Source organism: Papio anubis, chromosome 6 (genome assembly GCF_008728515.1).
Source record: "Papio anubis isolate 15944 chromosome 6, Panubis1.0, whole genome shotgun sequence".
In the NCBI taxonomy this organism is placed as follows: domain Eukaryota; kingdom Metazoa; phylum Chordata; class Mammalia; order Primates; family Cercopithecidae; genus Papio; species Papio anubis.
In genome coordinates this window covers 155,050,653-155,074,714 of record NC_044981.1, presented here as the reverse complement: position 1 = coordinate 155,074,714, position 24,062 = coordinate 155,050,653, and the positions used below count along the sequence as shown (strand labels likewise).

Below are 24,062 nucleotides of genomic sequence, written 5' to 3'. Positions count from 1 at the left end.
ACTCAGTGAAACCTCCACCTCAAACCCCCCTAAAAAAGAAATTTTTTTTTAAAAAAAAGTGTCCCAGTTTTGATGCTCACATTTGTGGATGAAGAGTTTAAAGTCTCTTATTTTTCCGCTCACCTAAGAAATTCCAGGTTTTATTCACTAAGGCTGTATCTTAACAAGGTTCAAATAATTGGTGTATCACTTTTGTAGTGGAAGTTCTTGACATGTTGCATGAGGTGGGGGGAAAATGCAAACAAATAAATATTTGCTTTGTACCAATGATAAGAGCTAACCACAAACCCGTGACACCTTTTCTTTCTTTTTTTTTGGAGACAGAGCCTCACAGGTCACCCAGGCTGGACTGCCATGTGCAATCTCGGTTCACTGAAACTTCCATCTCCTGGGTTCAAGCGGTTTTCCTACGTCAGCCTCCTGAGTAGCTAGAATTACATGCATGTGCCCCCAAATCCTGCTAATTATTATTATTATTATTATTATTTTTTTGAGACGGAGTCTCGCTCTGTCGCCCAGGCTGGAGTACAGTGGCTGGATCTCAGCTCACTGCAAGCTCCACCTCCCGGGTTTACGCCATTCTCCTGCCTCAGCCTCCAGAGTAGCTGGGACTACAGGCGCCCGCCACCTCGCCCGGCTAGTTTTTTGTATTTTTCAGTAGAGACGGGGTTTCATCACATTGGCCAGGCTGTTCTCGAACTCCTGACCTCAAGTGATCCACTCGCCTCAGCCTCCCAAAGCGCTGGGATTACAGGCGTGAGCCACTGTGCCCAGCCCTTGATGCCTTTTCTGATTCCTAGAAGTAGCAGGGAAAAATGGATTAGTCAAGCAGACCCGGGATCAACTCCTCTTTCTGGAACTCATTAACAGTATGATCACGCCAAATTACCAAATTACTTTCCTTCTCTAATCTGAGTTTTACCATCTTTAAAATGAGCCAGGTGCAGTGGCTCATGTTTGTGATCCCAGCTACTCCGGAGGACTGCTTGAGGCCAAGAGTTCAAGACCAGCCTGGGCAACATAGCAAGACCCTGTCTCAAGAAAGAAAAGAAAAGAAAAGAAAGCAAAAGAAAGGAAAAGAAAGGAAAGGAAAAGGAAAAGAAAAGAAAGAAAATACTGTCAATTACCTTAATAATTAAGTAGAAACTATTATTATACATTCTTCTCACATATTGTCACAGGTTATCACTTACTGAATACTTAATGTAGGGCAAATATTATGCCTTAAGTCACATTTACTCCCCTGAAGTTTTATTTTATGGTTGAAGACATTCAAAAGAGAAGAATTAAGCAACTTGTTCAAGGTCACATTTCCATTAACAAGAGAGAGGATTCTTGCACAGGTTCAACTTTAAAGTCTATGCTCTAAAGTCATACTATGGTTATAGTACCTGACCCAAAGCAGATATTAAATAAAGCTTTAAAACTCTACTAAATGAGCATTTAATGACTACCTCGACAACTACTATGTTCAAGGGGCATGGGAATATTTGATTAAGAGGCTTCTAAAAACATTTAAACACTGCATAAAAAGTGTTTCTGAGCACCCATAAATTAAGAGTAAAAGCATAATAACGTAAAGAAAAACATAACATGAATAAGACCATTTCTCTTAAAAATATGAGAACCTAAAAGGTATAAAATAAAAAGGTAAAGGGGGAACTGCTGGAATAGTAGAGTGAAGTTCAACAGAGCCTCTCTCCAAAATTCAATGAAAAAAACTAGACAAACACACCAAACCACCATATCAGAACTCTGGAAAGTGGGCACAGGCGTATAACAAATTGAAAAGTGATCATTCAAGAAAAACTACTCAACTCAGTTAAGAAGAGCAGAAGTCTGCATGTGAGTTTTTTGTTTTTGTTTTTGAGAAGGAGTCTCGCTCTTGTTGCCCAGGCTGGAGTGCAGTGGTGCGATTTCAGCTTTTGGCAACCTCTGCCTTGTGGGTTCAAGCGATTCTTCTGCCTCAGCCTCCCGAGTAGCTGGGATTACGGGCACCCGCCACCACGCCTGGCTAATTTTTGTATTTTCAGTAGATATGCAGTTTCACCATGTTAGCCAGGCTGGTCTCAAAATCCTGACCTCAGGTGATCCACCCGCCTCGGCCTTCCAGAGTGTTGGGATTACAGGCATGAGCCACCGTGCCCAGCCAGAAGTCTGTGTGTTTTAACCTAGGGCTATTGTTACCATGTTCCACCAGCTCTATCAATGGTAGTTCTACCAGGATGGGGCAAGCTGTGAAAACCAACACCATCACTGCTGGAGGGGGGCCACTGGTTAGGAGTAGAATATAGAAAAGTCCCAAATGCGGGACTATTGTTGAAACCAACAGCAATATTGGCAGCAAACAGTTGGGAAGGCTAATATTGCAGCAACCCAAGGTTGCAATATTGGGGGCAAGCAACAAACCAGCAGACTTACCAGAAGAATTACATAGCCATGGTGGGCCTTGATTAGCTCCCAGGTATCTGTGGAGGTCTGAGGGTCTGTGTGATGTCAGGCGCGGTGGTTCACGCCTGTAATCCTAGCACTTTGGGAGTCTGAGGCAGGTGGATCACGAGGTCAGGAGTATGAGACCAGCCTGGCCAACATGGTGAAACCCTGTCTCTACTAAAAATACAAAAAATTAGCTGGGTATGGTGGCACATGCCTATAATCCCAGCTACTTGGGAGGCTGAGGCAGAAGAATCTCTTGAACCCAGGAGGTCCAATGGAGGCTGCAGTGAGCCAAGATCACGCCACTGCACTCAAGCTTGAGCGACAGAGCAAGACTCCGTCTCAAAAAAAAAAGTATGTGTGCTTACACAAAGCTGTATGCATGCTCAGCTGGAAAGGACCCTAGTCATAGAAACATCCATGGCTCAATGACACCTTTAACAGACACAGGACAGCCATGGACATGAGAAGACGGCACGAAGTAAAAGCTGGGGCAAACTTGTAAACTGCCTGAACTTTGACTTTGTTTTCCAACTTGCATTGGCAAAAAGCAGAAGCTAGTCAGGTGCAGTGGCTCACGCCTGTAATCCTAACACTTTGGAAGGCGAAGGTGGGAGGACTGCTTAAGGCTAGGAGTTCAAGACCAACCTGGCCAACAGAGCAAGACCCTGTCTCTTAAAAAAGAAAAAGGCTGAAGCCTCACTGGCTGCAGTAGCTACGCATAACCTTTGACCAGTCATTTCTGACCACTAAGAGAAACTGACAAACTGACTCAGGGTGACCCTTAGAAAACCTGGCAAAAAAAAATTGATCTCTGCTATCACCACCTCATACTACAGACTTAATGCAGGCAACTCCCTAAAAAAAAAATAGCAACCACCACCTCCCTTTGGGAAGGGGCAGGAGGCAATCTAACTCAGAGTCTCCACAATGTATTATCTAAAACGTTCAGTTTAACAAAAAATTATGAGACATGCAAAGAAACTGGAAAGTGTGAGCCATAGATAGGATAAAAAGTCAGAAACTGTCTCTGGGGAGGTTCAGCTGTTCAGCTGTCCAGGATTTCCAAGCAGCTATCAATACGTTCAAATTAAAGGAAACCATGCTTAAAGAACTGAAAGAAAAGCATGATGACAATGATTCAAGGAATAGAGAATCTCAACAAAAAGATTATAAAAAAAAAAAACACTGAATTGGACCTCTACAGCTGAAAAGTATAATAGCTGAAACGAAAAATTAACTGAAGGGGATCAACAGTGGATTCAAACTGGCAGACAAAAGCATCAGCAAACTTGAAGACACATCAAGAAATTGTCCAATCTGAAAAGCAGAAAGAAAGAAAAAAATAAGAATGAACAGAGTCTCAGGGACCTGTAGGATACCAACAAGCCTATCAACACACATGTAACGGGAGTCCCATGATGACAGAAACAATAAATAATGGCTCAAAACTTTAAAAATTTGACTAAACCCTTAATCTATACATCCAAGAAGCTCAATGAACTCTAAGTAGGATAAACACAAAGAGATCCCCACCCAACAATCACAGTAAAACTGTTAAAAGCTAAAGAAAAGCAAAATCTTGAATTTAGTGGCAAGAGAAATCTACTCATCAATACAGGGGATCCATAGTAAGATTAAGAGCTGACTTCTCACCAGAAACAATGGAGACAAGGAAGCAGTAGCATATTAAGAGTGCTCAAAGAAAAAAAGAAAATCAACAAAGAATTCCCTATCCAGTGTGGTAGGCTGAATTCCAAGATGGTGCCTAAAATTGCCACCACTTGGCAGACACACCTCCCTGAGAATGTGAGAAAGGCCTATGAATGAGATGGATGTCACTTCCATAATTAGGTTACATTACATGGCAAAGGTGAAGGGATTTTACAGATATTAAACTCCCTAATCAGTTTGACTTTGACTTCACCGAGTTTTTTTGTGAGTAGTCTTGACTTAACCAGGTGAGCCCCTTAAAAAGGGGCTTTAGTCTTCACTGAGATCAAAGAGGTTTTTTTCCACTGGCCTTTAAGAGGAAGGCTACTCTAAACTCTACAGCTCCAGGAAAATAATACTGCCCACAACTGTGTAAGCCTGGAAGAGAACTCCGGAGCCTTAGATGAAACCACAACCCTGACCAACCTTCCTTGATTATAGGCACTGTGAGACTCCAAGCAAAATGTCCAGATAAGCCATATTCAGACTTCTCACTTACAGAAACTTGTGAGATATTTGGTGGTGTTTTTTAAATAATTAAAAACTCAATCTATTTATTTAAATTTTTACTTTTTCAAAGACACAGTGTCTTGCTTATTTCCCAGGCTGGAGTACAGGCTATTTACAGGCATGATCACAGCACAATGCAGCCGCCTCAAACTCCTGGGCTAAAGTGATTCTCCTGTCTTAGCCTCCTGTGTAGATGGGACTATAGGCACAAACCACTGCACCTGGCTGGGGGTGTTTTGAGAGCTACAATTGTGGTAATTTTTAATTCAGCAATAAAAAACTAATACATCTAACAAGACTATCCTTCAAAAATAAAAACATGAAGACAGTCTCAGACAAAAAAAAAAAAAAAAAAAAAAGACTACAAGCCTTCATACTTAGCAGACCTGACTTATAAGAAATACTAAAGAAATCCTTCTGTAGTTTGTAAGCATGATGATTGGGTTTTCATGCTCATGTGTGTGACATGCCTCCTTCAAACCTTGTTATGACTTCAGCACATTACCCATCTGATGGGAACCTTAGAAGAAGAAAAAAGAAATACTAAAGAAAGCCCTTCAGGCTGAAAAAAATGATACCAGATGGTAAATGAAATCCACATGAAGAGCCAGGTGTGGTGGCTCACACCTGTAATCCCAGTATTTTAGGAGGCCAAGGGCGGGGTGGATCACCTGAGGTTGAGAGTTCGAGACCAGCCTGGCCACCATGGTGAAACTCCCTCTCCACTGAAAATACAAAAATTAGCCAGGCGTGGTGGTATGCGCCTGTAATCCCAGCTACTTGGAAGGCTGAGGCACAAGAATCGCATGAACCTGGGAGGTGAAGGTTGCAGTGAGCCGAGATTGTGCCACTGCACCCCAGCCTGGGTGAGAAAGTGAGACTCTGCCTCAAAAATCAAAACAGGTTAAAAGTGAAAGGACAGAAAATTACATACCCTGCAAATACTCATAAAAAAACTGGACTGGCTATATTAGTGTTAGATAAAGTAGACTGTAAAACACAACAGATGAGTAAGAACTGAGGGTTCTTGGCAAAAAGTCATAAAGAACTACTTTTTTCCTTGCTTTGATAGTTTGAAGGGAAAGAAACTGCCCTCTCCAGTTCCCCCCCCTTTTTTTTTCCTTCTTTATGAGATGGTAGGTCTCACCCTGTCACCCAGGGTGGAGTGCAGTAGTGCAATCCTGGCCCACTGCAGCCTTGACCTCCTGGGCTCAAACAATCCTCCCACCTCAGTCTCCCGAGTAGCTGGGACTATAGGTGCACGCCACCATACCTAGCTAATTTTTGTATTTTTTGTAGAGAGGAGGGTCTCATTATGTTACCCAAACTGGTTTTTTACTCTTGACCTCAAGTGATCCTCCTGCTTTGGCCTTCCAAAGTTCTGGGATTACAGGAGATAGCCACTGTACCTGGCCCCTCCATACTATTTGTTTCCATATTTATTACTGCGGTAAAATATGCATAACATAAAATTATCATTTTCAGCATGTTTAAGTGTACAGAGTTCTGTGGCATTAAGTAAATCCATATTGTTATGCAAACATCACCACCATCAATCTCTAGAATATCCACATTTAAAATAATATAGTCTGTAAGAATATAAGGAATTTTTTCTTTTTTCTTTTTTGGCTCTGTTGCCAGGTGGGAGTGCGGTGGCACTATCTCAGCTCACTGCAACCTGCAACCTCTACCTCTTGGGTTCAAGAAATTATGTCTCAGCCTTCCCAGTAGCTGGGACTACAGGCATTCGTCACCATGCCCGCCTAATTTTTCGTATTTTTAGTAGAGATGGGGTTTCGTCATGTTGCCAGTCTGGTCTTGAACTTCTGACCTCAAGTAATCCACCCACCTCGGCCTCCTAAAGTGCTGGGGTTACAGGCATGAGCCACTGTGCCCGGCCAAGAAAATTTTTTTTTTTTTTTAAAGTTCTGGGATACTTGTGCAAAACGTGCAGGTTTGTTACATAGGTATACATGTGCCATGGTGGTTTGCTGCACCTGTCAACCCGTCATCTAGGTTTTAAGCCCCACATGCATTAGGTATTTGTTCTAATGCTCTCCCTCCCCTTGTCCCCCAGTCCCTGGCAGGTCCTGGTGTGTGATGTTCCCCTCCCTGTGTCCATGTGTTCTCATTGTTCATCTCCCACTAATGAGTGAAAACATGCGGTGTTTGGTTTTCTGTTCCTGTGTTAGTTTGCTGAGGATGGTGGTTTCCAATTTCATCCATGTCCCTGCAAAGGACATGAACTCATTCTTTTTTATGGCTGCATAGTATTCCATGGTGTATATGTGCCACATTTTCTTTATCCAGTCTATCACTGATGGGCATTTGGGTGGGTTCCAAGTCTTCACTATTGTAAATAGTGCTGCAATAAACATACGTGTGCATGTGTCTTTATAGGAGAATGATTTATAATCCTTTGGGTATATATCCAGTAATGGGATTGCTGGATCAAATGGTATATTTCTGGTTCTAGATCCTTGAGGAAATGCCACATTGTCTTCCACAATGGTTGAACTAATTTACACTCCCACCAACAGTGTAAAAGCGTTCCTACTTCTCCACATCGTCGCATCCGTTGTTTCCTGACATTTTAATGACCACCATTCTAACTAGCGTGAGATGGTATCTCACTGTAGTTTTGATTTGCATTTCTCTAATGACCAATGATGATGAGATTTTTAAAATATGTTTGTTGGCCACGTAAATGTCTTCTTTTGAGAAGCGTCTGTTCATATCCTTCACCCACTTTTTGAAGGGGTTGTTTTTTTCTTGTAAATTTAAGTTCCTTGTAGATTCTGGATATTAGACCTTTGTCAGATGGATAGATTGCAAAAATTTTCTCCCATTCTGTAGGTTGCCTGCTCACCCTGATAATAGTTTCTTTTGCTGTGCTGAACCTTTTTAATTAGATTCCATTTGTCAATTTTGGCTTTTGCTGCCATTGCTTTTGGTGTTTTAGTCATGAAGTCTTTGCTCATGTCTATGTTCTGAATGGCACTGCCTAGGTTTTATTCTAGGGTTCTTATGGTTTTAGGTTTTACATTTAAGTCTTTAATCCATCAGAGTTAATTTTTGTATAAGGTGTAAAGAAGGGGTCCAGTTTGTTTTCTGTATATGGCTAACCAGTTTTCCCAGCACTGTTTATTAAATAGGGAATCCTTTCCCCATTGCTTGTTTTTGTCAGGTTTCTCGAGGATCAGATGGTTGTAGATGTGTGGTGTTATTTCTGAGGCCTCTAAGTAAGAAATTCTTAAAAGAGCTTTGAGCATTCCTTTTTTTTTTTTTTTTTTTTTTGAGATAGGGTCATGCCCTGTTGCCCTGGCTAGACTACAGACGTGCAATCTCAGCTCACTACAACCTCTGCCTCCCAGGTTCAAGTGATTCTCCTGCCTCAGCCTCCCGACTAGCTGGGATTACAGGCGCACACCACCATGTCTGCCTAATTTTTTTTTTTTTTTTTTTTTTTGGTCTTTTTAGTAGAGACAGGGTTTCACCATGTTGGACAGGCTGGTCTCAAACTCCTGATCTCTGGTGATCCACCCACCTTGGCCTCCCAAAATGCTGGGATTATAGGCATGAGACACTGCACCTGCTCTTTTTTTTTTTCTTAAAATTGTGTTGATTCTTTTTATTTTTTTTGCCTGGGAACACAAACTCATTATAGAAGAGAATGTGTTCTCAGCATTTTATTTTATTTTTTTTTAAGAGATAGGGTTTGCTGTGTTGCCCAGGCTAGAGTGCAGTGGCAAGATCATAACTCAGTGCAGATTCTAATTCCTGGCCTCAAACGATCCTCCTACCTCAGCCTCCCAAATAGCTAAGACTACAGGCTCAAGTCCACACTGGATTACCTTTTGGCAAGAGGAATCAGGAAAGATCATTAGAGTTTAGCATGGGAAAAGAGCAAGTAAACTTTCTTAGCTATATCATAAAGCATGATCAGGAAGTGATATGGTTTGGTTGTATGTCCCTACCCAAATCTCATCTTGAATTGTAACCCCCACGTGTAACCCCCCAGGTGACTGGATCATGGGGGCGGTTCCGCCATGCTCTCCTCGTGATAATGAGTGAGTTATCACGAAAGCTGACGGTTTTATAAGGGGCTCTTTCTGCTCACTTTCTCTTTCCTGGCGCCTTGTGAAGCAGGTACTTGCTTCTTCTTTGCCTTCCATGCTTGTAAGTTTCCTGAGGCCTCCCCAGCTATGCAGTACTGTGAGTCAATTAAACCTCTTTCCTTTATAAATTACCCAGTCTCAGGTAGTAAATTTATAGTGTGAAAATGGAGTAAGACAGGAGGAAACAGGAAACGATTATTGCTAAGTAAGAACGATGAAGTGGTCGATATCTATGATCTATTTTTTGAGTGTGTGACCAGGTCTCACTCTGTCACCTAGGCTGGAGTGCAGTAGCATGACCACGGCTTAATGTAGCCTCGACCTCTTGGGCTCAAGTGATCCTTCTACCTCAGCCTCCTAAGTAGTTGGGACTACTAGTCCATGCCACTATGCCCAGCTAATTAAAAAAAAAAAAGTTTAAGTCTCCCTGTGTTGCCCAGGCTGGTCTTGAATGCCTGGGCTCAAGTGATCTTCCCACCTCTGCCTCCCAAAGTGCTAAAATTATAGGCATGAGCCACCATGTCCAGTCTATCATCTGTTTTAAGTGGAAATAATAGTGATTACAGTTTGTAAGAAAATGCAGTAGAATAAACTATATCAGAGAAAACACAGAGTGAAAGTGCCTACCATACCGCCTGAACACAGATGCTTAAAACAAATTATAGCCAGGTGCAGTGACTCATGCCTGTAATCTCAGCACTCTGGGAGGCAGAGGAAGGAGGATTGCTTGAGCTCAGGAGTTCAAAACCAGCCTGGGCAACACAGCGAGACCCTGTCTCTGTTTATTAAAAAAATAAAATTAAAATAACAATTTTAAAACCAAATTATACATTATATATAAAATTATAAATAAAAATCGAGAAAAATGTTTGAGTCAGAGAGTAACAAGGAACCACTCCAGTATTATTACTGTGCGATTCTGGCAGGCCATTGACGTCAGATGTTGGCAGTGAAGGGCAGAAGAGACAGGTGCTCCCCCTACCTAAAACACTACTGGCTCTCTTTTTGCCCTCACACACTTCTGGCCCCTCAGGGCAGACCTGGGTTTCCACTACACCTTATGCATATTTTACGAATTTACCTCTCCCTACTCTCCTTACCACCAGTTTGGAAGCTTCTAAAGGCTAGGCATGTCTTATTCATCTCTTAAACAAGCATCTAGCAATGTCTGGAATATAGCAGACAGTTCATAAATGTTCATTTATTGGACAGTTCTGGGGAAAACTTATCAGAGAAATCTAGCCCTGTTTCAGGCGGTTGGGAACTTACTAAATGCAGTAACATATGTTATTAAACTTAGCATTCCAAGTACTCGATAAAGCAACTGACCCACAGGAGCTACTCAAGTTAAAATCAACAACTCTAAAAAAGAAATTTAGTTAGAAAAAAACAATTGATCAGATGTCTTGAAGGAAGAAAACTCAGCAAATATCAATTATAGATAAGAATCATATCCTGATGTCTAAAGAAAAACGCTCTAAAATGGCAATTTATCCCAACTTAAGTATATCAACATAATCTGGCCTTATAAACTAAGACAAAAATTCTATCAGTTTACTGCGTTGTCCCATTTAGAGTCGGTATCACAGTTTCTCAATTTTCCACTTAACTCCTTCCTTTCTTTTTTTGAGACAGGGTCTCACTCTGTCACCCAGGCTGGAGTGCAGTGGTACCATTATAGCTCACTGCAGCCTCAACCTCCTGGGCTCAAATGAGTCTCCCACCTCAACCTCCTGAGTAGCTGGGACTACAGGTGTGCACCACCACACCCAGCTTTTAGACAGACAGACAAAGTTTGTAGAAAGGACTTACCTAATAGTTCAACCAAGACTAATTTAAATTTTAATAACTATTATTTATACAATGGCACACTGCCCTGTTACATAGGGGTTTAACATGTAAGAACACGAAACATTAAGACAGGTGTAATGGCTCACATCTGTAGTACCAGCTACTCAGAAGACTGAGGCAGATAAGAGGATTGCTTGAGCTCAGGAGTTCAAGACCAACCTGGGCTACATAGTGATATTCTGTCTCTTAAAAAACACACACACACATAAAACCCCACAAATCATTAAATGATGATACTGTATAAGAAATTAATTAATTATACAAAAATTAGCTGGGCGTGGTGGCACGCGCCTGTAATCCCAGCTACTCGGGAGGCTGAGGCAGGAGAATCGCTTGAACCCGGGAAGTGGAGGTTGCAGTGAGCCAAGATCGCGCCACTGCACTCCAGCCTGGCAACAGAGTGAGACTCCGTCTCAAAAAAAGAAAAAATTAATTAATTCTGGCTAGAAAATATCTAAACCATGATCCTGGCTAGAACTGATTGCAGTCAATTTTGTTTTGCATCATCTTCAGTGTTGGCACTGGTTTGCTGACCGACCCTGAACCACCATGAACCTGGTGCCCACTAGTTTATCAGCACCAACTTTCTTTGCTTTATGTGGGTATTCAAAGGAGTTTACATAAATGGCTTCGAGTGAGAAAATAAACTTCAAAAGTTGAAAATCCTTGTGCCTGGCCTTAGTATTACCAGTGGGATGACAACACAAAGTTACAATTTCTATGTAAAACTGGACCTCTAGGAGGAAAGAATGGTATCTAATATTTCATTCACCACCCAACAATAGGGCTATGCATTAAGATCCTATTATTTGATGAATGTGCAGTGTTATATTTAATGACTATTTCCTCAGTCGTTTACTACTGGCTTCCTAAATGAATATTCTTTCCATAGCCTCAAGATATTTTTTAGGGTTTGAGACAGGGTTCTACTCTGTCACATAGGCTGGAGTGCAGTGGTGTGATCTTGGCTCACTGCAACATCCGCCTCCAGGGTGCAAGTGATCCTCCCACCTCAGGCTCTTGAGTAGCTGGGACTACAGGGGCACACCACCACATCTGGCTAATTTTTATATTTTTAGTAGAGACAGGGTTTTGCCATGTTGGTCAGGCTGGTCTTGAACTCCTGACCTCAAGTGATCCACCCACCTCAGACTCCACAAGTGCTGGAATTACAGGAGTGAGGCACCATGCCTGGCCTCATGTTTTGATAAAAGATTCTCCAAGTACCTTTTGATTTCCATTATTTCAATGTCACATGAGCAAATTCTAGACACAAAATTGGCAAACCTTTTCTTAAAGGGCAAGATAGTAAACATACTGTTTCAACTACTCAATTCTGCCCTTATAGTATAAAAGTGGTCTTACATAATACGGGAAGAAATGGATATGCTGTGTTCCAATAAAACTTTATTTATAAAAAAAGGTGGGGCCGGGCGCGGTGGCTCAAGCCTGTAATCCCAACACTTTGGGAGGCCGAGACGGGTGGATCACGAGGTCAGGAGATCGAGACCATCCTGGCTGACACGGTGAAACCCCGTCTCTACTAAAAAATACAAAAAACTAGCCGGGCGAGGTGGCGGGCGCCTGTAGTCCCAGCTACTCGGGAGGCTGAGGCAGGAGAATGGCGTGAACCCGGGAGGTGGAGCTTGCAGTGAGCTGAGATCCGGCCACTGCACTCCAGCCTGGGCGACAGAGTGAGACTCCGTCTCAAAAAAATAAAATAAAAAATAAAATAAATTTAAAAAGGTAAGCCCACAGTTTGCCAACCCCTGCTCTATCTATACTCCTTAGTGTCCTACGAATGTCCTCAGTTATATACCACAGGGGAATCTTTGGGTGTAAATTTAAGACAAGACCTGGTGATATACACATACATGCCTAGCTGACAAGATTTTTCTCTACTTGTTTCCACTTGAAGATAACCAGTAAAGTCAACACAAGAGAGGGGTGAGATACCAAGACCAGACACATACTGTTTCTCAGTATGGATGAGACTTATTGTACAACAGAGAAGGTCATTCCACAAGGGCAGGACTAGAAAAAACAGAAAGCAAACAAGCTATAGGTGACAGGTGCTAAAATAACTTTACGAAAGCCAAAAGAAATGCTCCATCAGTGATAAAATCTAAGTTTACAGAACAAATAATTATGGAATGACCATTCCGATACTGCTGGACACAAAGTAACTTTACGAAATTATTTTAAGTAATTATCTACTTCTCTGCTAGGAGATTAAGTGATTCTCTGCTAAGAGACACTGGCCTCATTTATTTTGGTGGCTCAAATTATATACTCCCATCATTCAATGTCAGCAACTTCAATGGTGGGCCTAAGTAAAACCAATATAGTTTTAAGCAGCCTTGGAAGGGGAAAAAAAGGTTAATCAACTATTTTTAGAATCTCTAGCCCAAGCTCAAGGTATACCCCTATCAGATATGCCATGTCTTCATGCTTGCCTTTTTTCTCAACTTAACAAAATTATCATGAAAGAATCAAAACTTACTCACTTAAGACTTCCAAACTAATGAAAGTACAATTTTATTTCTTGCAAATCAAATGAACTTACTCTAAACCGAAATTCCAGGCATCAGCAAAAAAAAAAAAGGAGTAAGAGATGATCACAGTGTAGCTTAAAGCCATATCCTAGAAGGGCCAACCACAACCATTTGTTAATGTGGCAAAGCAAAGAACAGCATCTACTCTTCCCTTCTTCACATGGCTGCCTGGTTAAATTTCCCAGCTTCTTTTATAGCTAAGTACGGCAATGGGGCAGAAACAGAAATAATACAACTTCCTGGTTGTGTCCTTCAAGGGCAGAAATAAACCTTCCCCCTGACTAGAATGTGAATATATTAGAAGCTGATAGTCAAGCCACGATACTAACTCTGGACCGTGCCTGAAACCTCTCCATGTGGAGAAAAAACCAAAAGAACAACAAAATTATCTTCTTTATCTGAGAACAGCCCAAACTCCATACTATTTGATACAACCTTTCTGGCAAGCTATAGCAAACATCACATTTTACCAACACATTCCAAATTCCTAGGTTGTCAGTTAAATATTTCTTTAAAGAAGTAGTGGCCAGGCGTGGTGGCTCACGCCTGTATTTTGGGAGGCTGAAGTGGGCAGATCACTTGAGGCCAGGAGTTTGAGACCAGCCTTGGCAACATGGTGAAACCCCATCTCTACTAAAAATACAAAAATTAGCCGGGCATGGCGGTGCACGACCTGTATACTCCCAGCTACTTGGGAGGCTGAAGCACGAGAATTGCTTGAACCACAGAGGCGGAGGCTGCAGTGAGCTGAGATTGCACCATTGCACTCCAGTCTGGGCAACAGAGTGAGACTCTGTCTAAAAAAATAAATAAAATTAAAAAAACAAAAAACGAAGTAGAACTTTGGTTGAAAGCTTTATGTCTTTTAACTAAGGAATCAAAATAGTAAACTGCAGTTCCAGTTTCCTATGCAGGGTCTGGGGAAGGAATGCTAGGCACCACGGCCAGCGTTCCTGACAGGCACCTATGGCAAGAAGCCCCTGACAAGAAACAGGCCAAGGAGATGTATGAGGAAGACAAGGATTTCAAGCAGAAACAAAAAGAGGAGCAGAAAAAACTTGGGGAGCTAAAAGCAAAGGCGACGGGGAAGGGTTCCCTTGACAGGTGGAATTAACAAATCTGGCAAAAGTCTATGGCCATTCTATCCTGAATGCACCCAATTGCTCGTCTGATCTCAGAAGCTAAGTAGGGTTGGGCCTGGTTAGTACTTAGAAGGGAGAAATCTGGAAAACAAGAACAAAAACCAAAAAACGAACCACTGTGCCCGAGGCAATGATGACCCTTGATCCCATTCCTATTTAAATATCTGTATTTCCTACCATAAAATCTTCTGCTTCCACCCTAGGAAGCAAAGGATGAAACGTCTTGGAGCCTGTTGCACACGTAAGAATAAGCTTTCTCTCTCTCTCTCTCTCTCTTTTTTTTTTAAGCACAGAGTCTCGCTGCCACCCAGGATGGAATGTGGTAGTGCAATCTCGACTGACTGCATCCTCTGCCTCCAGGGTTCAAGCAATCTTTGTGCCTCAGCCTCCTGAGTAGCTGGGATTATAGGCATGCACCACCACACTGGCTAATTTTTGTATTTTAGTAGATATGGGTTTTTGCCATGTTGGTAAGGCTGGTCTCGAACTCCTGATCTCGAGTGATCCACCCACCTCAGCCTCCCAAAGTGCTGGGATTACAGGCATGAGCTACCTACTGCACCCGGCCCTAGGAATAAACTTCTGGAAAAAAGAAAATAGCAGTTCCAAGATTTTCTTGGACACCATCTTTCTTATCTGATATTCAATTGCTGGCTCTGTTTACATGAAAGCAGCATTACATGGTACAAACATCAAAGTATCTAATAATAACAGTCTAGTACTTTTTGGAAGGGGTGAGATAAGCATGATGATGAAGGTGAGCAGGAGAGGAAAATTTCTATTACATGTGATCACCAGGATAGTTCAAAGCATTTTTTTAGATTTTCCCCTTTTAAAAGTATAAAGTGACAATATTTATAAAGATTCCTTTTTTGGGGGGCCAGGCGCGGTGGCTCAAGCCTGTAATCCCAGCACTTTGGGAGGCCGAGACGGGCGGATCACGAGGTCAGGAGATCGAGACCATCCTGGCTAACACGGTGAAACCCCGTCTCTACTAAAAAATAAAAAAAAATTAGCCGGGTGAGGTGGCGGGCGCCTGTAGTCCCAGCTACTCGGGAGGCTGAGGCAGGAGAATGGCGGGAACCCGGGAGGCGGAGCTTGCAGTGAGCTGAGATCCGGCCACTGCACTCCAGCCTGGGCGACAGAGCGAGACTCCGTCTCAAAAAAAAAAAAAAAAAAAAAAAAAAAAAAAAAAGATTCCTTTTTTGAGGCATGCTTGATGGCATGCAACAGTAATCCCAGCTACTTGGCTGAGGTGGGAGGCTCACTTCAGCCCAGGAGTTCAAGACCAGCCTCGACAACACAGCATAACACTGTCTCCAAAAAATCCCTTTCTTAAATGAATATGTATTTTTGTCTTTTTTTTTGTTTTTTACTTCTGGCTTACTTTCATGATTATTATATAGAGATGTAGACATGGATGATGCAAGACAAAGGTAAAAAGATCTGGCTTGACTGGATGTAGTCTGTGTCTCCCCTCCTTCCCAAAACCTTAAGCTGTAGAGATCAGTATGCTTTCAGTTAATATTTAAATGCCTCCCCTCCAAAAAGTTTTCTATCTTTGGCAAATGTCGCTGGTTTTCCTCTCTGTTGCCAAGATCTGCTATTCATTTTATGTTTTACTATTTTAGAATCTGTTTTTTTTTTTTTAACCCCATCAAAGCTACCAACCACTGTGGTTCTATGTATATTTCTCCTCCTTCTCTACTGTCTATCTCAGTGAGACAGAGAGCATGATAAACAGCAGCAGAAATCCTTGCTGCATATCAGTAAAGTGCCCTTACTGGGATGCTTTTTAAACCACCACTGCCAGCCAGGCGCGGTGGCTCACGCCTGTAATCCCAGCACTTCTGGAGGCCGAGGTGGGTGGATCATGAGGTCAGGAGATTGAGACCATCCTGGCTAACATGGTGAAACCCCACCTCTACTAAAAACACAAAAAATTAGCTGGGCGTGGTGGCCGGCACCTGTAGTCCCAGCTACTCAGGAGGCTGAGGCAGGAGAATGGCGTGAACTCGGGAGGTGCAACTTGCAGTGAGCCAAGATCGTGCCACTGCACTCCAGCCTGGGTGACAGAGCAAGACTCCGTCTCAAAGACAAAAAAAAGAAAAAAAACCCCACCACTGCCCAAACCCCACCCCACCCCAATTAAAAGAAAACCTGAATGGTTTCAAAGGCTCCTCAGGTGGTATGAATGTTCTGTGAGGGCTCTGGGCAATCATGGTGAAACCTTTGTCTGAGACAAGCCTGGGCAACATGGAGAAACCCTGTCTCTACAAATACAAAAAAATTAGCCAGGCATAGTTGCATGCTCCTGAAGCCCCAATTACTCAGGAGGTGAAGGTGGGAGGGTTGCCTGAGCCCAGGAGGTTGAGGCTGCAATGAGCTGAGATTGCACCACCGTGCACTCTAGCTTGGGCAAGAGTGAGAACCTGTCTCAAAAAAAAATATGGGCTCTGAAGGTCAGAAAAATCTAGGTTCAAATCCCAGTTTTACCATTTAATAGCTGGGACCTTGGGGAAGTTAACTTTCCTAAACTTCATTTATTTATAAGTGTTCACTATGTGCCAAGCAGTGTTAGATATTGAGTAAGGGTGATTATGACTCCCTGTTCTCTAAGAGCTTATAATGGGTGATAGGAACTTACAGGAAGCCAAAGACAAGCAAACAAATTTAATCCTAACAAGGCTACTAGGACACACAGGAAGGAAATCTGGTCCAGAGTCAAGGGATCAGCAAAATCTCTAAAAAGGGGACATTAAGGCTGAGTCCTGCAGGATAAGTCATAGTAACCAGATGAGGCTGTTAAAGGAAGCCTGTTCTTAACAGAGGAGGAAGTGTGTGCAAAAGGCCTGGATACAAAAGAACTCAGCTTAATTGGGAGATACCAGTTCAGGACTGGAGTCAAAATGAGGAAAGGACAAGAGATGAGGATCAATTGGGACTTCGGCTTCTACATCTGCAAAACAGGAGTATTATCTACTCTGCTTGGTTATCTCAATATTAAATTTTACACATACAGCACAGTGCCTTGCACATAATAGATACTCAAATGATACATCCCTTAACAGAACAGAATCCCTAAAAACTCAATATAACAGGGCTACTTTAAAATTGCCACTGTCTTCCTCCCCCACTCTCCATTCTCTTAAGGGATGGATGAGATAAGAACAGAATCTTCACTGCTAATAGCATGCTTCTCCTTGATGGAGATCCTAGATATGTCAGCCATAGCTGGCAGGAACATGTATAACAGACAACATCTCATTGGCCAATTGATATTTCTGCAGATGTCCTTTGGCATCAAAATGTCCTGATTTTTTTTTTTTTTTTGAGATGGAGTCTTGCTCTGTTGCCCAGGCTACAGTGCAGTGGCGCGATCTCGGCTCACTGCAAGCTCTGCCTCCCGGGTTCACGCCATTCTCCTGCCTCAGCCTCCTGAGTAGCTGGGACTACAGGCGCCCACCACCACGCCCGGCTAATTTTTTGTATTTTTAATAGAGACGGGGTTTCACCGTGTTAGCCAGGATGGTCTCGATCTCCTGACCTCGTGATCTGCCCGCCTCGGCCTCCCAAAGTGCTGGGATTACAAGCGTGAGCCACCGCGCCTGGCCTTTCTTTTCTTTTTTTAGAGACAGGGTCTCACTGTGTCACCCAGGCTAGAGTGCAGTGGTGTGATCATGACTCACTGCAGCCTTGACCTCCTCCTGGGCTCAAGAAATCCTCCCACTTCAGCCTCCCACATAGGTGGGACTACAGGCACATACCACCGCACCTGGCTAATTTTTAAATTTTTGTAGAGACAGGGTCTCACTGCATTGCCCAGGCCGTGTGGCAACACCTGAGCTCAAGTAGTCCTCCCACCTTGGCCTCCCAAAGTGCTGGGATTACATACAGGATTTGCCATGCCCGACCCCCCAAATCTTTAAAATACTATTAATATTTTAGCCCTTCAATAATACATGTTTATAATTCCTAATATTAAGTCTAAGATTTTAAAATTTATTTCTCAGCTTCCAATCTGGGTATTAATGACTCCTAATTTAAGATTAGATGACTGACCCAGAGGAAAAAACATACAAGTTTAGAAAGGCAAGCAGTCAAGATAAGATGCTACATTTATTTAGCATCTTGCTAAAATTTTTACCAGCCAACGTTATTATTCAGCTTTATGCTTTAATAAAGCTCAACTTTAAAAGATTATTTGCAGCCGGGTATGGTGGCTCATACTTATAATCCTAGCAGTTTTGGAGGCTGAGGTGGGAGTATTACTTGAGCCCAGGAGTTCAAGAGCAGCCCGGGCAACATAGTGAGATCTCGTCTCTACAAATAATTTAAAAATTAGCTGGGTGTGGTGGTGTGTGCCTGTGGTCCTAACTACTAGAGAGGCTGAGGTTGGGAGGATCATTTGAGCTTGGAGGTCAAGGCTTCGGTGAGCTGTGATTGCACCATTGCACTCTAGGCTGAGAGTCAGAGGGAGACCCTGCCTTGAAAAAATAAATACATACACAAAGGTTACTTGGTTAAGTACCAAATAAGATAGCTTCTTTTTATACCATGCTTACTTAATGAAGGTACACTTCCAAGACAAGTAGGTTTCTTGGTAAGAAAATCTAACAATTTTAGTAACTCAACCACACGTTAACACAGAAAATGTAGTTGATCACTGACGTTTAATTTAGAAAATGTCTATCTTCAGAAAGAGCTAAATTCTGCGTGCTTATTATGTGCCAGGCACTGTGCTAGAAAGATTCATGTGCCTTATCCCATTTAGTCCTAAGAGGTAGGTACTATTATTAGCACACCTATTTCACAGACGGGAAGTGGAGCTTTGATTTTGTACCCTACCCAGCTAGGAAATGCTAAATCTGTTCTTTGAACTGAGGACTATGTCAGAGCTCAAGAAAGATTCTAATTCCATTCCTGTTCAAAACAGTGGTCTCCAGGTAAAATAGATCTTGATTAATTTAAAAATCTCCAGAATATTAAAGTTACATTACAGCACAAACTTATAAACAGTGACTGAATTTTACTTTCAGCCTTCTCTTTAATATGCCTAAATAATTCTAGACCTTGAACTTTCCTAAACCTTTAATCATTTATGGCGCTCTCTGCTGTACCTATCCATTAGAACAATTTTTAAAAACATAACACTGTGTAATTATTTTCAAAAGCCCAGAGATACTAATCAAGTGATCCTAATAGTCTTAAACACTATCCTAAAACCAAAAGATAAATGGAGATTGGGAAACTTGCATTCTAAGTGCCACCATCCAGATAAAATTGCCCTGTGAATTAGAGTAATTTCAATCAGATCCTGTAAAACTGAAAATTGTTCTCAAGACCAGAATAAGACAGTAACTGTAAGATAGTTTAAAAGTTCAAATTCTGGAACATAAAATGGTTTTCCATATAGCAAATTCAATAGCAAAAGGTAGTCAGTAGGGGTTAGGGAGAGCAGCAACAGTTTAGAGAATAATAAAATTGCAGGGCTGGGTGGGGTGGCTCATGCCCGTAATTCCAACACTGGGAGGCTGAGTGGGGCAGGGTCACTTGAGGCCAGGAGTTCAAGACCATCATGGGCAACATAGCAAGTTTCAACTGACAAAAAAAAAAAATTAGCCAGGGGTAGTAGCACCCTGTAGTCCCCAGCTACCTGGGAGGCTGAGGCGGGGGTAACACTTGAGCCCTGAAGTTTGAGACTGCAGTGAGCCATGATCACGCCACTGCATTCCAGCCTGGGCTACAGAGCGGGACTCTTATTTCAAGAAAAAAAAAAAATTACAAAATATTAAACTATTCATGTCATAGCCACTCTGCCTTAACGCAAGACTATAATTACGCTAAAAAAATCATATGCTGCTCAAATAAGGGCTAATTTCCTTACTATATAGTGTCCTTAGTTTTAAGCTAACACATTACATACTAAAAGAAATCCAGGCCGGGTGTGGGGGCTCACGCCTGTAATCCCAGCACTTTGGGAGGCAAAGGCGGATGAATCATGAGGTCAAGGGATCCAGACCATTCTGGTCAACACAGTGAAACCCCATGTCTACTAAAAGTACAAAAATTAGCTGGGCATGGTGGCGCATGCCTGTAGTTCCAGCTACTTGGGTGGCTGAGGCAGGAGAATGGCTTTAACTCGGGAGGCAGAGGTTGCAGTGGGCCGAGATTGCGCCACTGCACTCCAGCCTGGCGACAGAGCAAGACTCCGTCTCAAAAAAAAAAAAAAAAAAAAAAGAAAGAAAGAAATCCAAAGGCATTTCATGCATTAAAAACTCAATTAGGTTTTCATATAGGCACCTGCATTTACGACTGTTAACAGCTATTAACACCCAGTGAGTTGGTTTATACAAAAATACAAACCAAAGTAAGTGTATAATTTGTTAGTTCTCTGACTCATTAATCATTCTTAAAAAAGATTATTTTCAGGCCGGGCGCAGTGGTTCATGTCTGTAATCCCAGCACTTTGGGAAGCCAAGGCAGGTGTATAACGAGGTCAGGAGTTCAAGACCAGCCTGACCAACAGGGTGAAACCCCATCTCTACTAAAAATACAAAAATTAGCCAGACATGGTGGCTTATGCCTGTAATCCCAGCTACTCAGGAGGCTGAGGCAGGAGAATTGCTTGAACCTGGGAGGCGGAGGTTGCTGTGAGCCCAAATAGCGCCACTGCACTCCAACCTGGGCGACAGAGCAAGACTCCATCTCAAAAAAAAAAAAAAAAATTATTTTATTTAACATACAAATGACTATTCTGGGCTCAAGTGATGCTCCCACCTCAGCCTCCGGAGTAGCTGCGACCTCAGGCATGCGCACTACCATGCCCAGCTAATTTCTTTTTTTGTGGAGAAGGGGTTTCAACGTGTTGCCCAGGCTGGTCTCAAACTTCAGAGCTCAAGGGATCCACCAGCCTCAGCCTCCCACAGTGCTGGGACGAGAGGCGTGAGCCACTGCGCCACGCCCAAAAACCATTTTTAAGTGTCACATCAGTTATTTGCTAAGGTATTAGTTGTATTTACAAAAAAAAAAAAAAAAAAAAAGAGGATTAAGTTATTATACTAGAATCCATTTAATATAATGCACTCGGCAAGATAAACTCAGTTAGTAAGTGGAGGAAGTGTAGGCAGGATATTCCAATTCAATTTTGTGACAGGAAGTACCTGCTATGGAAGTCTAGAAACAAGAATACCAAGTTCTGTTTTAGCACAAGAGAAAAAAAAAAAAAGAAAACACTGGTGTATAGGGCAAAAGAGGAAGTTCTTTTTAGTGAACCATCTGTCAGGTATTACAGACAATTAGAAAAACATTCACTTTTCCGCTAAGTTCATGTGGGAATGTAGTTCCCCAGGTGTACTGGAGACTGGATTTTGCAGTTTCCCTATGGCAACATAGCCTATGATTCAATTTTTATTCATTTATTTAGAGACAGGGTTTCGCTCTTGTTGCCCAGGCTGGAATGCAATGGCCCGATCTAGACTCACTGCAACCTCTGCCTCCCTAGATCAAGCGATTCTCCAGCCTCAGCCTCCCGAGTAGCTAGGATTACAGGCACGCGCCACCACACCCGGCTAATTTTGTATTTCTAGTACAGATAGGGTTTCTCCATGCTGATCAGGCTGGTGTCGAACTCCCAACCTCGGTGTTCCGCCCATCTGGTCCTCCCAAAGTGCTGGGATTACAGGCGTGAGTCACCGCGCCCGGCCTATGATTCACATTTTACACATCCATAAGAAGACAACAGTGGCTTGAAACAGTAAACTATTCGTTTCATATTTTAAAGTTTAATTTTTTAAAATCAATACTAACTACATAAGAATCATTTTTAAAAAATACTTAAGTTTCACAACTTAAGTGAATATACTAATGAGCTGTCCACTTAAAAATGGTTAGGATGGCAAAGTTCACGTTTTGTGTTTTTTACGACACAAAGTGCGTAAGTTAATGAGAAATTATTTCACTTAAATGTTAATAGTAGCTTGTCATATAAATTTTGATTAAAGGCAAAATCCTCATACTTAATTTTTAATAAAGTAATTTGCTGTCATCTTTAAGTTAATGTAATTAATTTTTAAAGATGCTTCCATACATGGGCAAATTCTTTAATACTTAACTATAGAGTGAAAGTGAAGCACTATTTTCAATATCTTTCAAATCATCTGAATTATTTATTGCCAACAAACACTAGTTGTGAAATTAGGTATATTTTATTTCTGTTGATTTCTTCATTCAGTTAAATGCAAATCTCGAATTAAGACAGCAAGATCTCTAAATAAATAGGCTTTTCTTAAAGCAACTGTAGTTTTGGATTATGAGGTAAGTGACACCACACTTCAGCCTTTAGCAGGGCGGTGGCCCAAAGTGCTTAAGTCAACCATGTCCAATCACCCTTCTGGTCTGGCTCAGCCCTATCAAAAATCGTCAGGCTTCTGTGAACTTTCATTAAGTCCCGTTTAGAAGACTACACAACCTAGGTTACTTTAGTAGCTCGGGAAGGGCCTGGAGCAGCGGGCTTGGCTTGCTACCTCTGGGAAGTCTCCAGGAAGAGAAAACTGGGAAAAGGCTTTAACTTTGCGCAAGCCCCTTCTCTCAGTCAACATCTCCTTCCCTTCCCAGTGAAGGGATGTGTTCTCGAAAGATCTACCCCTTTCCAACTCAAATGTCATTCCCAGATCAGCTGCTGGAGGGGCAAGCGGCGCTCAACCCACGCCCTCCTCTTCGAGCACCTTCTCCAAGTGCTAGGGCGCCGGGCTCGCTCTGCAGCCCCCCACACCAGCCCTACAGGAAGAGGGGCCCTGGCTCACGACCCCGGCCAGCCTCTGCAAGGGGGCTCCCGGCCTGGGCGGCTGTGGCTGCCCGCGGAGGTTCACTCCTGGGCCGAGTGGGGGGTGACCAGAGCCAGCGGGAGGGGTTTCTTGGGAGAGGGGAAAGACGGCCTCACCTTGACCCTGATTTCGTAAGTGGTGAAGCGGCCCCGGCCGACCCCCACCGTCTGCGGGTTGCTCACATCGATCTCGAGGAAGTTGCTGGGGGGTCCATAGGCATCATTCAGGTTCTGCGGCTTGGTGATCAGCCGCCGGGTGTCAGCCACGGTCTCCGCCATTTCGCTATAGCCGCCGCCGCCGCGGGCTCCCTCCGCCCCCTCCGCGTTCAGCCTCCGCCGCCGCTGCTGCCCGCCGTGGGGACACGGGGCTCGCGCGCAGCGGTCGCGAAGCGAACGAGCACGTAGAGCGGGCGTTCACCCCGCACGCGAAGCTCCTCCCCGCGCCCCTCAAGCTTCCGCGTCCGAGCCCAGGGGAGAAACAGCTGACTCGCTGGAACGCCGCGCTCGGGTCCCGGGAGGACCCGCCGAAGCTAGGGAGGGGCACTGCGGGTTGGGCTGTGAGGAGAAGCGGTGTCATGGGACTCGCGGTTGCAAACAGGTTCCGGCCGGACTACAGCGCCCACAACGCACCGCGAGCGCCGCCGCCGCGGGGCTGCGGCCGATGAAGCGAGGACCGAGACGCCGAGGGGCGGTGCTTCCTGTCTCTGTGCGCCAGCCTCGGCCTGCGGCGGGGCAGACCGCCGGAAACGGCCTTCGCGGCGTTAGGAATTGCGGGCGAAAGTTAAACGGGGAGATTTTAGAGATTCGCCAGCAAATCGAAACAAAACTGCCCCTACTAACTGTACCAACAGTGAACCCTTGTAAATGCCTTTCTGGAGAGGGTTAAACAAATGCCTGAAATGATTTTGCCATA

The 24,062-nt window shown here is 43.2% G+C and overlaps 1 protein-coding gene and 1 non-coding gene across 4 annotated transcripts in view; one reads left to right on the top strand and one right to left on the bottom strand.

Annotated features, from left to right (window-relative positions):
- SNX3 (sorting nexin 3) overlaps positions 1-23,769 on the bottom strand; it is a 51,630-nt gene extending 27,861 nt beyond the window's left edge. For 2 of the 3 annotated variants that reach the window (XM_031666845.1, XM_009206303.4), the window contains exon 1: positions 23,267-23,769. In XM_031666845.1, the coding sequence (XP_031522705.1) occupies positions 23,267-23,428 (162 nt within the window). In that variant the 5' untranslated portion in view covers positions 23,429-23,769. The remainder of the gene's footprint in view (positions 1-23,266) is intronic. The other variant, NM_001168987.1, reaches the window with a different exon arrangement.
- Positions 5,071-5,174, top strand: LOC116275589. The gene has a single exon (XR_004184704.1). It is a non-coding gene; the product is annotated as a small nucleolar RNA U13 (small nucleolar RNA).
- Positions 23,770-24,062: the final 293 nt, after the last annotated feature.